Raw genomic sequence first — 17,093 nt, 5'->3', positions numbered from 1 at the left:
CGTGGTGGTGGGAGCTGGGGAGGAAGGCAGGAGCTGGGGGATACCGAGGGGGCCTCGCGCGATTTCGGGGTTCTCGCGGGAGCTGACGGAGTGCGGGCCGCGCTCCCCCGGGCGCCATTTTGCTTAGCGTAGCCCCTTCGCTCTCTTGGGAGCCTCCAGCTGGGCCTGCCATGGGGAAGGCCAGGGGCAAGGGCCCCGCGAGGTCAGCCACGGCCACCGCCATGGCCAAGGCCAGGAACAACCCGTTCGAGGTGAAGGTGAACAAGCAGAAGTTCAGTGTCCTGGGGCGCCGAACCAAGCACGACGTGGGGCTGCCTGGCATCTCCCGCTCCAAGGCCCTCAGGAAGGTGAGCGGGACCGGCTGCACAGTGGCTGGGGCTCCGGTGGGGCTGCAGGGAGGTGGCGTGTGTCCCGGGGGTGGCACCCGTGGGGTTGGACGGCGCCAGCCACGTCGCTAGACTCATAGAGAAAGAGGTCCGGGGGAATTTAGCCCTCGGCCTGCTGCAGGTGGGACCAGTCCTGCCTGGACCTGTCCAGTCCATCTCCGCTCGCTCCCTGAGGCGGCCACTGGGGCAGGGGAAGCACTCGACACCTCCAGGGTCTTTCCATCCATGGTAATTTGGAGGCAGAGGTCACCTTCATGATCTGGGGCAGGCTGAAAGGGCGTCTCAATGTTGAGAGAGAAGCCCGAAGTTCGGTAATCCCCTCCAAGGAGATCCAGCGCAGTCTGGAGGTTTTCCTTGTTGTGCGCGACGATAGTGCTGTTGTCAGCAGGTTGCAGGTAAAAGACATTTGGGTTGTTTGGAGCACCTTGGTCTTTGAGTGAAAATGCCCCAGTCTGTCCATTTGGTATTTAGTGTCAATTCTGGAAGGAGGGCAGCCCTCAATGAGAACCGGATGTCATAAAAATGATGAAATGTCAAAAAAAATGGAGAGCAAAGTTGGGGCAATGATGCATTCTTGCTTCACCCCAGCCTGGATGACAAACTGATCTGTCTCCGATCCGCTACGTAGAACAGTTGCAGTCATCTGGGTGTGGAGAAACCTCAGGACCTTGATGTACTTTTTAGGACATCTAAATCTGGCCAATACTTTGCACAAGTTTTTGTGGTTGATGTAGTCAGAGGCCTTAGTAAGATCAATGAAAGCCATGTACAGGTCCTGATGTTGTTCATGATGCTGTTCTTGTACCCAGTGGGCAACAAATTATGTCAATTGCCCCACAGGATGGTCTGAAACCATAGAGATTCTGGCAGGACTTCCTCAGCCAGAGGTAGAAGACGGTTCAGGAGGATGTGCACAAGGATTTTCCCTGCTCCAGAAAGAAAGGCAGTGAATTAATGGAGTGGTTGTGGCCACGTGGTGTAGCAGTGTGGGGGTGCTGCAGATATGCAATGTGTGGGGGATATCCATGGGGCGTGCAGCCTGGGGAGGCCCAGTGGCTTGCTCTTATGCACTTGAGGGTCGTCCGGCTCTTGGTCACTTGAAAGTTGGACATAAAGTAAGTTCTTTTGGAAACAGGGTGCCCAGGAAGTGTAGCACCACAGGAAACAGTCTGGGTGATGCAGCAGGACTTTCCTGGTGTGGCAGGACAGCAAGGGGGTTAGGCCTTAGACCAAGGGTGGGCAAAATATGGTCCGCAGGCTGGATCCAACCGATCAACTGATTGGATCTGGCCACTGGGCACCCACCAATTGATTATATCCAACCTATTGCTGCCCCTGCAATGCTTCACTTGGGGCTGAGCCCCACCCACTCCCACCCAGGTCAGCACACACATGCTTGTGCCTGCCAGCACAGCCCTGGCCCCAGCCAATGCACATAGCTCCCTTGTGAGGCTGTTCCCAGTGTAGCTGCAGCCGGCCTTGTACTGCTCAGCTCCTTCTCCCGCCCGTGCTGTGCTGCTCTGAATGTGGGGAAAGCTGCAGCCAGGCAGGCCCTGCCCTAGCTTCAGTTCCCAGCCACCTTCCACCCACTCTGCCTGCCCAGCACAATGAGCATCCACCTGCAGGTGGCCAAGTGGGTGGAAGGCAGCCTGGAGCCGTACATGCTGGGACAGGAGCCACCCACCCAGCTGTAGCTACCCGTCTTGCCTAGAGTGGTGCAGCAGGAGGAGGAGGAGAAGCTGCTGGAGGTGGGGAGAACCAAGTATCACCTGGGCAGCTTTAGCTCCATTGGAAATCTGTGAGAGTTGCTCAGGGCCAACAGGTGCAGGCAAGAGCATGGTGCAGGCTGCCCTGAGTGGGAGTGGCCAGGGCTTGGCCCCATGCAAAGCACCATGGGAGTAGCTGTAGGTCAGGGCAGGGTGTGGACTGTACCTGCACTGCAAGAGTGAGGTGTGCTGTACACCCCGCTGCCTCCTCTCGCTCCTGGCTGGCTCCTGGAACCTAGTGCACGGGCAGCGCCCCTACACTCATGTGCACCTGCTCCCACACACACCCCATACACTCACCCCCCACACACTCTCCCATACACAATATACAAGAGTAAAGCTTTATTTGGAGCTATTATGGAATCACCTATATACATTACTCAAAAAGATAAATCATGACAAAAATCATTTTTTGAAATAAAATTTAAATGTTATAGTAGATTTTGATGTTTTAGTATATGGTTTGCTTTTTATCTATAATTTGTTAAAATGATATCTTTTTAAGATTTTACGTGTGCAACCCTTGACAGGTCACCATAAGTAGTCCTCCAGCTGACATAATTGCCCATCCCTGCCTTAGAACCTAGCAAGGGCAGTAAAAGATTGTTACTGCTTTACTTACTGTAAATAATTCTTTATATAATTTCCTGTAAATCAGCCTCTATCCAGCTCACCAGTACTAATGGACCACCAGAAGTTGCGGCGTTGGCCGTGGGAAATGGCCTGCCACTGAATCCAGGTGCCCCAGTAGACATCATGATCAGTAGCAGGAGGGCAAGTGAGGGATGATATAGCCCCAGTTGCCCTCTAGTTGCTTTGTATGTCACCGCTGCCACAATCCTACCTCTTCTACCATCAGCCCTGCTGCTGCTCATCTATGCTGAAGCTCCTGTATGCACCACGTCAGAGCTAGAACTGCTGTCATAGCACAGGTTATACTGCGGTGACAGCAGCTCCAGCCTAGGCAATGTGGTGGGAGCTGAAGTTGTGCTGTGTGCCACAAGTTGGTGTCAGAGCTATTGCTGCTGATGCCATGTGCGGTTGGATCTGGCCCCCAAGCAGCACCATGGTTCAGATCCAGCCAGGTCATAAGGTGAGTTTAACACCTCTACTGTAAATAATAAAGCACTGTTTCCATACCAGAAGTCTGGTCAAGGTTCTACAAATTGTATGCAGCAGCTTATCCATCCTCACACAGCTCATTGGCTCTTCAGCCAAAAGCTACAGCCTCACCAGTGGTTGTGAGAGTTTTAACACTGGATTCTGCCCCTCCTTTTGCAGTTCCAGGATGAAGTGACAGCCATCTTGGTAGCCATGAGTCACAGTGTCTGCTCTGTTCCACTCTGCTTCTATGGCAGCAAAGAAAAATTAGTTTCCCAGTTTAAGCCATGCACCTATTTTTGAAAGGCTGGTTTTGTGGAAGGTGTATGGTATGGGAGTAAATATGATATTTATAGAAACCTTGGTTTTAGATATGCTCCTTGTTAAGATTTTAATTTGATCTCTCTTTTCCTTTTTCTTTTTAGCGCACACAGACTTTGCTAAAAGAATACAAAGAAAGGGAAAAATCTAATGTATTTAAAGATAAGCGTTTTGCTGAGTATAATTCCAAAATAAGCCCAGAAGAGAAGATGATGAAGAGGTTTGCTTTGGAACGACAGGTAGAATATATGAATGAAAAATATTATTTTAAAAATTCCTGTAGGGTATTTTATTTGCTAAATAAAAATTCATGCAAATTTATTTTTTGCTGGGACCTCGGAAACTATCACCGGTGGGGAACCCATATTTCACGTTCCTTCTGTGCTTCCATACTTCCTCTGCCAGAGCTCCATGCGGTCTTTAGCATAGTCCAAATTAATTCCAGAATTAGAGCCTTCAGACCAGTGGTTCTTGACCTTTGGAACTCAAAGCACCCCTTATTGGTCTTGGCACCCCTTAAGAATTTTTTGAATTGAGTAACACCCCGGTTCAAAAACTAATGTACCTATTACACTGCTTACTTCTTTATGTAGAGGGTCTGGCAGGGGATTGGCCAGGCACAAACAAGCCTGAGCCTCCATTTATCTGCTTATCTCCTCACACTGCAGCGCACCCTTCAAAGGGTTTGGCAATAACTCAGGGTGCCACAATACCCTGGTTGAGAATCACTGCTTTAAACCTTTCCCCTTAGAAACATTCAGTTTCTTGATGAGCTTTGGTTGAAGGTTCTGGTTTTGGGTAGTTGGACTTTTTTATGAAAAAAAGAAAACCTGTTGAGCAAAAACTTTTTATGAAGTATTCTGTTTTATCAAAAATGCAGTTATGGGCTGGTGTGGGTGCGAATGCGCATGGTTGACAGCCCAGAGGCTGCAAGTTCGAGGCCATAGCAGAATCACTCGTGGTACAGCCCTGTCAGGTTCCAATAAATCTGAAAATTCTGCTAAATACCCTGTAATGCAAGGAAACGAAAAACCCAGTTTTCAGTTGAGCAGTACACTTTTGACTAATGCTGTACAAAATAAATATTTAAAATCGTATTTATTTCAACACTATAAAAATAGCTAGGATTTAGGGGTTTAAACTAGACAAAACCAACTCCATCTCCACAAAATGTAATTCTTTTAGTTATTAAAATACAATTTTAAATTCCCCTTGACAGATGGAGAAAAGCCATTTCCTAAGCTTGCTCATGAAGCTTCTTGTCACTGACTAGTGGGATGGCTGTGGAATACCATTTCCTCCTTCACCATGTTCAAACTAAGCAGCCCAATAACATGTAAAGCTGATAATTGATATAAGTTAATTCTAGAACAAATGTAAGTTATTGCAGTAGTTTAATTTATAAGAAATCCAAATGTTTCAAGTTTAAATAAGATACTGAATACCCTACCCTGCTTCTGTTTTACCTGTGTTTTAAAAAAATTGGTTTTAAGAGGAGAATCTAACTTGCTTCCTCCAGTTTGAATGTAGCTAAGACAGTGTAGGCTTGTGCATGCTGTTAGACTAGACAAGGGATGTCAAATGTATGTCCCATGGGCCAGGTGATGCAGCTTTTTGCTCCAGATCCACTCATCTGGCCTTACAGGCTTGCCTCCTGGGGTAGGATGAGTTTGATACTTCTAAACTAGAATGAAACAGAAAATACAGGTCTTTAAAAAAATAAATAAATAAAAGTATGGACATCATTAACTTATCTGGTGTATAAATTGAAAAATGTTCCTTTATTTAAAGTGGGTGACTTATTTTGTTTTGTTTTTTATAGCAAAACTTTGGAAAGAAAAATATCTATAACCTCAACGAAGATGAAGAATTGACCCATTATGGCCAATCTTTGGCAGATATTGAAAAACTTAATGACATCGTGGATAGTGATAGTGATACTGAAGAAAGAGGTGCACTGTCAGGTAAGTAAGTTAAGGTGATATTATTTTCTGTTTTATTTAACAATTCTCGCTATTAACATGACTATATGAATTGTTGTGCATCCCCTTTTTAACTGTGAAAAGAATACAAGGTAAACCTGAAATTTTAAAATTAACCACCTAATAGTTTGATCCAAAATGAGCAAAACGACTTGTACTAGTATTATGTTATAAGGTTTCAACCATTCTAATTAAATATGTATTATATCGGACTGACCTTTTTACACACACGCATGCGTGCGCGTACACACACACACACAAAACTGTTAGTCTTTAAACAAGCTTTAAGTTTATTTAGTGTCTTAGTTTTTTTAGCAACTTCTTAAATAAAGCAATCAAGTTGCCTACATTGTTTCTAACATGAGAGTTAGGCCAGGGGCAAAAGCAACAAAAGCCACCGTTGAGGCAAACATGCCATCCTAAGTAGGTCTGGCTAAAAAACAAGAATTAATTTTTGCAAAGTACTTTGAGGTTGCAACATATTGCTTTCATTTCACAATAGGGTGGAAATTAGTTTGTTTTTTTTCCAAAAGAGTTGTTCATTCCTGTGCCTTAATAGGAGATACTGCCTCAGCAGCTTAATCATAAACATAAATTCATCCTTCCATTTCCCCAGCTGAGTTAACTGCTGCTCACTTTGGAGGTGGCGGAGGTCTCCTTCGTAAGAAAACAGTTAGTAGGCAGCAAGACGAAGATGAGGAAAAACCTAAATCTCGCAAGGAACTCATCGAAGAGCTCATTGCCAAATCCAAACAAGAAAAGGTGAGTATGTATATGCTTTGAACAAAACATGTCAATTGAGGATAGTTTTTCTCTGGCCTATGAAATTTCTTGACGTATTTACATAAAAAGAAAAACACTAGTGATTTGATTAGGTTCATTGTGAATGTGAACCCAAGAGATGGAAAATGTCGTAACCTTTGTGAGGTTTAGAACATGGAAACCTCCATGCTTTTCCTACTCAGAAAGAGGAATAACAAGGTAAGCGATGGTTCAATGATTTTTTTTAAACATGGAGGCTAAAGATCCATGAATAATGCCAAAATGAACTTGGGTAACTTGTGAGAGAAATGCAGTTTTCCAAAACCTTTGCATCACCCAGCCCTTAGCTGGGGCAAATCCAGAGAGGGTACAGTGGTATGGGTAGGTCACATCTCTTTCAGACCATGCTATAGGAACGGCAGTTGGGGAGGGGGATTAAGTCTCTGAAGCAGGTTAGACTCTATCCCTCTTGGCACTCCCTTCCTTCCCCTCCATGTTCAGCAATATGTCCCTTCCCTCCCATTCATACTTTTCCCCACGCGGTGCTGCCACTATGCCTGCCATGCTCAGCAGACCTGAGGGGCTCCAGAGCCATTGTTGCCCTGCTCCAGCTAGGGCTGTGGGGAGCAGCTGCATAGGGAGTTGGGGACAGCAGCAACAGGAAGATTCCCCCTCCCTTTCTATCTGTTCCCCCACACAGCCAAATCCAATGGCAGGAGGAGCTGGGACAGTGGTGGCAGTAGACAAGTTTCCCTTTCCTTCACCCAGAGTATAGGTAGAGAGGACAAGCAGAGCTAGGGGAGGTGCTGCTGAGCATGGAGAAGATGGGGTATTAAAAGGAGGGTTCAGATGGGAGATCCTTATCTGCCTAAGGGACTTAACTTTCAAGTCTCTGGCTGCTGCTCAGAGGGCATGGTCTGCTTTCCTTGGTGAGAGGGAGCCTGGGAGGAGGCATGCAGTTCTGGTCGCTCTTTCTGCACCCTCTTTTAAAAATCCTGGTTCTGCCTATACACTTAGCCTGGTCAACTTGAATGCCATGTTCTTCTTCCATATTGCCTTTCAGTTTTGCACTGCTTGCTTCACCAAGGATGGTTAACATTGCCAAACAGGGGTTGATAGAATTATTTAACTATGTAATCTCCACGTAAATAATCTTTGCTTTTTGTGCAGCAGATAATTTTTTCTTGTTTGGTCATGTAATTGCCAATTTAACACATTATGTTTCTAGAGAGAGAGACAGACTCAGAGAGAAAATGCCTTAGAACTCACAGAAAAGCTTGACAGTGACTGGAAAGAAATCCAAACCCTGCTCTCCCACAAAACCCCCAAGTCGGAGAGGAAAGATAAAGAAGAGGAGAAACCCAAGGTAATAGTTGTGTTGGCAGTCTTTGTGGATTTAAATGTATTACTGATCCAAAGTAGTGATTGAGGGAAAGCGGGAAAATTGATAGTTAATTAATGATTAGTGTTAATTTGCATATAACCATTTTTAGCAAAATTTTAAAAATAAAATGCTGCCTCTAGTTAAATTGGAAGAATGCTATAACTTTTTAGAGAGTTCCATTTTACAATCCTGAGGTTGGAATGATTTTAAACAGATGTTGTTATAGAGGAGTAAAGGGATCCATGAGTCATACATGTGTTTACCCTTATCCTTTTTCTTTAACTAGTGAATTTGCACGAGATTCAGTATAATATAGAATTGTCAACAGTGTTCTGAATTATTATCTGACACCAAAGTATTTTTCTGAAGAGTTAGCATTGTGTTTCATGAGACTGTTGTCTGAGGCTCCATGTGCCTATGAACTGTTTTTTGGATAATGTTTCTCTAACTTGGCAATAACTTCATTACTGCTTCAACTAGCCTATGAGGTTTCATGATCTATTTTTCCATAAAAAAAATAAATGAAAATGCTCTTGATTTTGAGGAGGTTTGCTGTGTGAACCTACAAGCTCTGTTATCTACCCATTAACAAACATGTTATACCATGAATGATTGATCATTTTTAGGTAGGATGGATTTGATTCAAATCACTGGTCAGGGAGCCTCAATTTAATCATTGTTTTCTACAAAAAATGCATTCTTGTTGTTGGATATCCTTTATTCATTTAACTTCTTGAAACTTTGCACTTTTAGAGAAAGGTAAGTCCTTGACTCTACACAAACTTGCAGAGAACAGTAGGGCTAATGGGTGGGTAATCAGGTCTGGTATCTCTTATCTCTATATACTGCTGTTATCAAGGATGTTAACTCTGAAGCTTGCAAAGAACAATTTTTCCAACTGTTCAGTTGGTCTAATAAAAGATATCACATCCACCCAAAGAACCTTGTTTGCCTGTGATCTCTGGAGGCACAAAACCAGTTTTTGAGAACTGAAACTGAGCATCACAGAGATGCTTAATGGGATCTTCTAGACTGAGCACCAAGTCCTGATGGGTAGAGTGGTTTTCTTTAATCTTTACTAATCTGTAGAGGAGCCTCTGAGAACCCATACAATTGGGCTCCTAATATAGTCCGTGGCCCGTTGTGACCTATTTATAAAATGTATAAAAAGGTTTAATGAAGATATTGTCTCAAATAGTATATAATGAGGCATTATGCTCCCTATTTCATAATGATATATTTGAGCTTTAACATATCTTAAATTAAAACTATCTTTATATATTTATGTTTTTTTAAAAGCATCTTAGCAAAAAAATAAAAAATACTATTAAATTAAAAAAATCTGATTTGATTTTTTTTTAAATGGTGTTTTTATTTTTATCCTGTTTTTAGGAATGGTTATTATAATGTGTTGAATTTGTTTTCCATTTTTCCTTGTGCAAAGAAACCTTGCAAATAACAACTAGGAAGTACACTTTCCAAATTAGTGAATTAAGAAAGTTGGCTTAAGAAGAGGAAGCGAGATAATGCAGTTGCATGTTAGTCTTGTTTATTCTGAAAAGTGTTGTTTTAATTTTAGTTAAGACGCTTCATAATATACCAATTAATGCACTGCAGTGTGTTAATAGGATACCTTGGTATAAGCACTTTGTTGTGTTTTGCTAAGAAAGGATATGAGGCTTTAGCAAAACAGTACAGGGACACATTCACAAATGAACAGCTTCCTCTTCACAAAACAATTCTGGAACAAATAGGAAGTGAGAAATTGTGCTTTTCATTTGCAATCAAGTGTAATTTGGGAGTGAATTAGTAATACGCTGGGGTGGGGTTGTGTAAAAGGAAAATTCCCCAACTTTATATTTCAGGGGGCTGTGTATAATTTTTTTGAGGGAAGCAGCTTGTTTTCATGCTGAGGTACTCAACCCCTGGCCCACAGCACCATATCATCTGGTCTCTGGGCCTCCTCATGGGTTGGGAAATTTGGTGGTGTGTGAGGGGTGGCATCACCCCCTGCTGCCAAATTTCCCGACTCTTTAGGAGCCCCTGGCCTTGCGTATTGGATTGGGCACCCAATCCCAACTTGCTGGGCCAGGTGGAGGTAGCCCAGGGCAGTTCCAGGGGGGCAGTGCCAGGCCTCAAGGCCCTATCTGGCCCACAGGTTATCCCTACGCCACTCATGGCCCATGGGGCCAGAAGCTGAGCACCACTGTTTCTGGTGGATTAAGCATGTGATGAGGATCTAAGAACATTTGGATGTCAACCTCAGTTGTCACACTGTTTTTCAGTGTAGCTTTGGACACATTGCTTGTCCTCTCAGTAGCTCATTTTTCCAGTCTTTAAGATGAAGGTAATGTCTGTGTAAATAACCAGATGTTGCACAGTGCATTGAAGATCCAAAGTCCTATGTAGCTGCTAAGTATTAATAGTTTTGTTACCTGATTTTTTTATTTTTTTTTTAAGGAGGATAATATTTTGTTAAGATTCAATTTAGCAAATGTGTGTAGGATTTTTTTTTAGAGTGAAACCATCTAGAAATGCCTTTGGTGTTCCATGTCAATTTTGCCTTTTATTCCATTCCTTGTCCATCAAGCTTTCTCAGGTGGAAGCAAGACATAAAGGTGTCATGTTTGTTAATCATAACTTGATACGTTCTTCTCTTTAGCCTGATGAATATGATATGATTGTTCGAGAGCTTGGATTTGAGATGAAGGCACAACCCTCAGACAGGATGAAAACAGAGGACGAACTAGCAAAAGAGGAGCAAGAACGACTCGAGAAACTTGAGGTACTGCAGCGTTTTCGGCTGTGGCATAGCACTCCTACGGAGAGCGACCCAGTACCATTTTATTCCCTTTGTTTGCCTCAAATTGAAAGTTGCTGTACTAAGAATAGTAAGAAACAAAAAAATCTGTTGTGCTTAAAAGGTAATCTGATCATTTAAAAAAAAATGGTTTGGGCCAAACACTTGACATGTAACATTACATAATAGTACAACCAATGCTTTCTCCAGCTAAAAACAACCGTCATTGTAGCTGTCGTTGCATGATGTATTCAGATCTAAGATGTTCGTAAACTTTATTACAATTGCCTATTTGGCAATACCAAAGCTGAATTAACATCATGTGCCTCTTCCCTCCTGGGCTGCAGAGGGTCATTTGCTAGGAGCATTGTGCTCTTCAGTGAAGCCAATTTTGCCAAGAAAGCATTGTGTGTTCCCTGCATAATGTGGAGCCTAGCGTCTCTTGTGCATTGGTGCAGAATGAGTAAATCTTAGTGGGGTTTAAGGCTCATCTTGTAAAGTGATTTTTCACATATTGGAAGGGCAAATTAAATTGCCAGGTACAGCAGCCTTTACGATACATGTACATCATTGTGGGCACTCTTATGCAGTGAAATTGGAGCTAGCCCTGCATGTGGTGGTTCCCAAACCCAAATTGATATAGCTGTGTTGGTGTAGTGCCAGCAAACACAGCTATGCTGCTTGCAATTTGGGAGCTAGTGCATGTAGAGCTAGCTTGTATAGCTCTGCCAATACTGGCTTGGCTTTTGTAGACATAACTCTAGTACAGTGGTGCTGAAATCTTTTTGGCCGGTGAGCTGGATGAGCAGTGCCCAAGTCATCCATGGGCTGGATTTAGCTGATGGTCCTGATCCAGCATGGGGTGATCTTGGCATCGCCCCATCCAGCAGCATGGAGGGGGGCAGGGGGCATCCCAGTTGCAACCCACCATTCCCCTGTCACCAAGTTTCCCATTCCATGGGGAGCCTTGAGGGCCAAATACCTATGGCTTCGTGGGCAACATTTAGCCTGCAGGCTGGAGGTTGAGCACACCTGCTCTACTAGAACTGTGGGGACTTTCTCCATACCTTGTAGCTCACCAGTGTCTAGTGTAGCTAGGTGCTTATTAATTTAAAAAAAATCCCAGTAATAATGGTCTGTTAAGTCAATTTAAGGTTCTGTAAAACTTAATATTCTTAGTTCTATATAGATCTGGTTTATATTTTCCATATTTGGTGTGATTTTGAAACAGATGTATATTTTAAAATCATAACTCCAAAGAATCTTTAACTTTTTAGTAAACTGTATTTATCAAGATATATCTATGTGGATTCCCCTTCTTCCCCATATGAACAAATATTTAATTATCAGAGTTACACAGAACTTCTAGTAAGTCTTCCAAATTAGGTTTAGAAGAGTTAACTAGTCTTACCTATCGAAACAAGGATTCTCAGACTTCAAACTAATGTGTTGTCCTGTCTCTTGATTTGATGATTGTTTCTATCAAGAGAGATAATGCCAGTTAAGAACTTTGCTTTTTTTTTTACCTATTGTATTGACATGATGTTCTGTCTTGATGCAGAATTATTGGACTTTTATATGACTTGTGTTCATGTTTAATATTTATTTTAAATTGCAGGCAGACAGACTGCGTCGAATGCATGGAAAAGAAGACCATGAGAACAAAAAGAAACCCAAGCATATATCAGCTGATGATCTAGCTGATGGTTTCATCCTAGATAAAGATGACAGACGTTTACTGTGTTATAAAGTAAGTTCATTTGTTTTATGGTGACTTTCAGAGCGGCTGAAATGAAGAGAAAAGAACGTCAAGTGGAACAGTAGTCTTTTCTGTTCATTTTAGTCTGCTTGTCGCACTTTCTACCTGGACGTTATTCTCTTAATATGGAGATTGTATTACATTTTCCCCTGCTTGAGGGTAGATGATCATAGAACCAGCAGAAAGAGGGCCATCTTGAAGAGCTATGCCAGTTGCTGTTACAAGCTCTTCAGAGTTTATTCTAATTATCCCCCTCTGTGCAGCCAATGTGACTTACTGTGTGCTTTCCTTGCACACAGAAGGCCCTGACTGGAAAAAGAAAGTAGTGACCTAAAGTAACCTTAAATGCACCCTGCCCTCTGAATTGTGCCCGGCTGCAGTAGGAAGCTCGGCCCTCATGAGGGGTTTTTTTTCTCTGTCAAATGGAAGAATCATCTGGCTTTAAATGCATTGATTTGGCTACTCCCTCTGAAACATGACCCTGTAAAAAGACCAGAGTGGGCTCCATGTTTCTTTCAGTTAATCTGTATTTGTTATGCTCAATTCACAAGAAATTATGACTGCTTCTGCTGACAATTCTACCTCTCACTTGCAAATGCTTTTACATATTATAACTGAAAATGGAAATACTGGAATTAAATTAATCTAGTTGATAATGTGTGGGACATACTATAAATAAATACTGTCTTCCAGATCCATATTGTCTGTACAGGCTAACAGGAGTAAAAAGAAGAAAAGCTCTGGTCCCAAAATAGAGGTTTACTTTCTTTTATACATACTGCAGTCCCACTGAGAACAACAGAATTGAAAAAGGTGTAATTCTGAAGAATTGGCCCAGTTGCAGCTCTTAGATCCAATTCCAGTGGCTTCTGACATCTTGGAACAAGGCTCCTAATAAATTCTAGATTGGGTGGGCAATTACAGTCAGCTTTGGTGAGCTGTTGAGGGCTGAGTGGGAGAAGTGGGGGAGATGCCAGTTGATCCTATTCAGCCCTCCAGCCACCACTGGGAGTCTGAGGAGGGAAGGCTGACCCCTGTGCTGCTGTGTTCTGCCACAGGTCAGGCCAGGCTGCACAGCCTGTAGACTCCTCCACCCTCCTGCAACCATTCCCTCACCCAGCTTCCTGTTGGCATTGTGGCTGTGTAGTGCTGGCACTGAAGTAGCTGGGCCTGCACAGGGCAGAACGCAATGCAGCACACTGAGCACCTGTCCCACCTGCCCTCCCACTGCGATGAACCACTGCTGCTGCACCACACCAGGAAAGTCGGGGATGACTTGACGCTGTAGTTCAAGCGGGATGCAGGCAACGTGGAGAGGGTCTAAAGATGAGCCGCTTGTCTGATTAGAGGCCTGGAGGGAAAGCCCTATGAGGAAAGGCTAAGGGACCTTAACCTTTTCAGCCTTTCCAAGAGAAGGCTTAGGAGGGGGGACATTGTGGTGGCATACAAATTCATAAGGGGAGAGCAACATGAAGTAGGTGATGATCTGTTCACCAGGGAACCCCCTGGAACAACAAGGAACAATGGCCATAAGCTACTGGAGAGAAGGTTTAGACTGGACATTAGAAAAAAGTTCTTCACAGTCAGGGTTGCCAGGATCTGGAATGGGCTTCCAAGGGAGGTGGTGCTCACCCCATCCTTGGGGGTCTTCAGGAGGTGACTGGACAGGCACCTGGCTGGGTTCACATGACCCCAGGTTTAGTGACCCTTTTCTTGCCTGCCAGGGGCAAGGGGTCAGAGTAGATGGCCCGCTGAGGTCCCTTCCGACCGTAGAATCTATGAGTCTGAGTGCCTGGAGCCACCCCTCCCACACCACCAAATTTCCCAACCCAGGGAGAGCCCTGCAGACCAGATGCTACGGTGCTGTAGGCCAGAGGTTGAGTACCTCTGCATGAGAACAAGTTACTTCTCTCAAAAAAAAAAACAACCAGTCCCCTGAAATATAAATTATACACAGGCCTGTCTGTGGCTAACACAGACTCACCTCCTAGTGGTACCACAGTAGCAGCAGCTCATGGCGGGCATGCAGGATGGTTACCTAGAGCACTGCATCATGTCCCATCCTGTGCAGGCCCAGCTGCCGGTTGCACTGTGGTGCCAGGAGTTCACAGCTGCAGTGCCAACAGGAGGCCGGGCGAGAGGGGTGGAGGAGTCTGCGTGCTGCCCAACCTGGCCCCAGCTCTGGCAGAGCAGAGTGCGGCAAGGTGCAGCTCTCCTTCCTCAGGCTCCTGGCAACAGCCAGCAGGCTGGATAGGATCAATTGGCAGCCCAGATACACCCCATTCGTGCTCTACATCCTCCCTTTTGTGCATTTCCGCAGCTGTCTTGCAGCATTTTCCATTCCATCCTTGTCTTCCTTCTCTTGGTGACAGCTTTTCCATTGTTCCTATAGACTAGGGTTCTCAACCTTTCTAGACCCAAGGCACCTTTGTTTGACTCAAGGCACCCACTGGAAAATGCTAGCTCATAGTTTTTACTTGTGTTTTGATTATGGAAAAAGAATAGAGCTATTCTCTTCTAAAGAACTCAGAAAGACCACAACAGGGCAGAATGTTTTTAACCCTATGGATTCCTGTTTGAAATCTCTGGGTTTATTTGTGGATCATGTTTGCACAGTTTACAGTGCTAACATTGCTTGGCATTCAATGGCACCCTTGAAAGGATATCAAGACACCCCAGGGTGTTGCAGCACCCTGGTTGAGAATCATTGCTCTAGGCACCCCACAACTGACAAACCATTTTATATATTGAACCTATCCAAGCTCTTTTCTACCATCATGTTGTCTGCCTCATTCCCCAGAATCTTAAGTGAGAGTCAGTTCATCTCAAGCAGATTCTGAGATGACAAGATTAATAATGTGATATCTTACCTGTAACATAATTTAGGATATTATTTTAATTTAAAGTTTTTTTCATCTGAGAGTATACTGTAAACTCTTTTATGGTTTCTTTTTCTCTAATAATAGGACGGGAAACTGGATATTGGAAATGATGAGGAAGAGGACAGTAAGCATGAAGAAGACGGTGACAATGAGAGTGAAGAAGATAAAAGTGAGGAAGAACCTGATAGTAAAGATGAGGATGAGGATGCTGTAGACAGTCACTCTGACCTTGAATCTGGCCTTGAGAGTGAGGAAGAGGCCATTTCAAATGAAAGAGAGAAGAAACACCAAGGAAATGAAAATAACTTGCAGAATGATGAAGGACAAAAAGCTGAGATAGAAGCTGCCAGGGTTGAGCTGCCCTATACATTTTCTGGTAAGCAGAGTACTGATCCAAAGCATATTGATATTAGTGGATATTCCAGTTGGCTTAAACTGATTTACAGTAGAAGTTTTTCTCTCTTTAATTGGGAAGTTCTAAGACTATCTACTCCTCCTTGAGGTTCTATCTCGTAATAACCGTTTAGGCTTAGGAGTACCAGAAGTAGCCCAGTGGAGCCATTAACAGCTATTCGTTCTCAGCAAGAATATTTCTGAGCAACTTGAGAAAATTGTCTTAGAGCAGAACCTGCTATTTCCACTCCCCTCTCAGCCCTCGAAGTGAAAGACTAAGTTATGGTGAAAACCCATGAAGAATTGTGACCAGTGCTGTCAGCACATCCCGTTCAAAAAGGGCCTTTTACGATGCCGTCTTTGTCGATTCTCTTGCATGTATTATAAATTAAGAGCAGATCATCTTTCATATTTGAAATAAGGTTTGCTTGCCAGAGAAGCAGCAATGCGCTGCTTATTCTTACCATGTAGTCCTTCAAGTCAAACACTTGTGGTATAGCATCTCTAGAATAGTTTCTTCAGGAAAAATATTTTGTATACTCTGCAGGCTGATCATTGTTCTTAACTAGAATAGTTCACTAAAAAAAGTGTGCTAGTAAGAAATGCTGAACTACAGGGTTTAAAGGACCTGTGTTGAAATTAGACATCCTTTTGCATGATTTGTTAGGCTGCTTGCAACTTCCATTGGAAGGGATCTGAAGTAATAGCAGATGTTGAGCAATGCATTTTAAATTGGATTCAACATTTGCTTAACTATAAAACTTTTTTTTTTAAAAAAATCAGGAAGTGCAATGACTTAAGACTTTTCACAAACATTAATTTATGCATGTACATAATGATTTCCCCGTAAAACTGGCACATCTGTGTTCTTTTCTTTTAGTAGCTTGGTGTTTCATACGCAAAAACCTTAATAAATTGGATTCAGATTCCACAGTTAATGATACTGTAAATGCAGAAACCAAAAAACACAGATTTGTATGTAAATGCATACTTAACTTTGACTACTGTCCTTTGTGTGTGTGTGTGTGCAGATTACAGTAAACCTTAGTTGTGTCATTGCCCTCTGCTTCTCAAACAGTATAAGCATTTATATGATTTTTATGCATGTTTAAAAGATGCTAACATAAAACTATATTTTTAGTGTAGTTTTGTTCTGAAGAATAGCTGTTTTCATATCAGTAGTTTGTTAATATATTTAAATGTTTTCAAGTTTATAATTAAGCCTAACCTGATATGAAGAACTCTTGCTTTTATTTTTATAGTTCCAGAATCATACGAGAAGCTTAAATCTTTACTGACTGGAAAAACAACAGCACAACAACTTGTTGTACTAGAGAGAATTCAGAAGTGCAATCATCCAAGCCTGGCAGTGGGAAACAAAGCAAAGTTAGAAGTATGTGTTTAAGACTTTAAATGAGCTTTGAATTTTAAAGCATATTTACAAAATATTCAAGCAGTTTGAAATATTCTGTTTTGTTTTCATGTTTGTGTGAAGTTTTTTCTTCAGAATTTACATAGGGGGAATGTAAATCACTATTCAGTTGCTATTTCTTTCCC

At 42.9% G+C, this 17,093-nt stretch overlaps 1 protein-coding gene across 1 annotated transcript in view; it reads left to right on the top strand.

The window, feature by feature from the left end:
- Window positions 1-6: 6 nt before the first annotated feature.
- The window catches only part of NOP14 (NOP14 nucleolar protein), a 32,511-nt gene continuing 15,424 nt past the window's right edge, over window positions 7-17,093 (top strand). The window contains exons 1-9 of the mRNA XM_006032334.1: window positions 7-347; window positions 3,679-3,813; window positions 5,397-5,538; window positions 6,173-6,318; window positions 7,547-7,684; window positions 10,365-10,487; window positions 12,121-12,252; window positions 15,228-15,519; window positions 16,799-16,929. Coding sequence (XP_006032396.1) covers window positions 171-347; window positions 3,679-3,813; window positions 5,397-5,538; window positions 6,173-6,318; window positions 7,547-7,684; window positions 10,365-10,487; window positions 12,121-12,252; window positions 15,228-15,519; window positions 16,799-16,929 — 1,416 coding nt within the window. The 5' untranslated portion in view covers window positions 7-170. The remainder of the gene's footprint in view (window positions 348-3,678; window positions 3,814-5,396; window positions 5,539-6,172; window positions 6,319-7,546; window positions 7,685-10,364; window positions 10,488-12,120; window positions 12,253-15,227; window positions 15,520-16,798; window positions 16,930-17,093) is intronic.

This window comes from Alligator sinensis, unplaced genomic scaffold, assembly GCF_000455745.1.
Source record: "Alligator sinensis unplaced genomic scaffold, ASM45574v1 scaffold1094_1, whole genome shotgun sequence".
Classification (NCBI taxonomy): domain Eukaryota; kingdom Metazoa; phylum Chordata; order Crocodylia; family Alligatoridae; genus Alligator; species Alligator sinensis.
The sequence above is the reverse complement of the archived record's forward strand: the minus strand, read 5'-3'. Positions and strand labels throughout refer to the sequence as shown.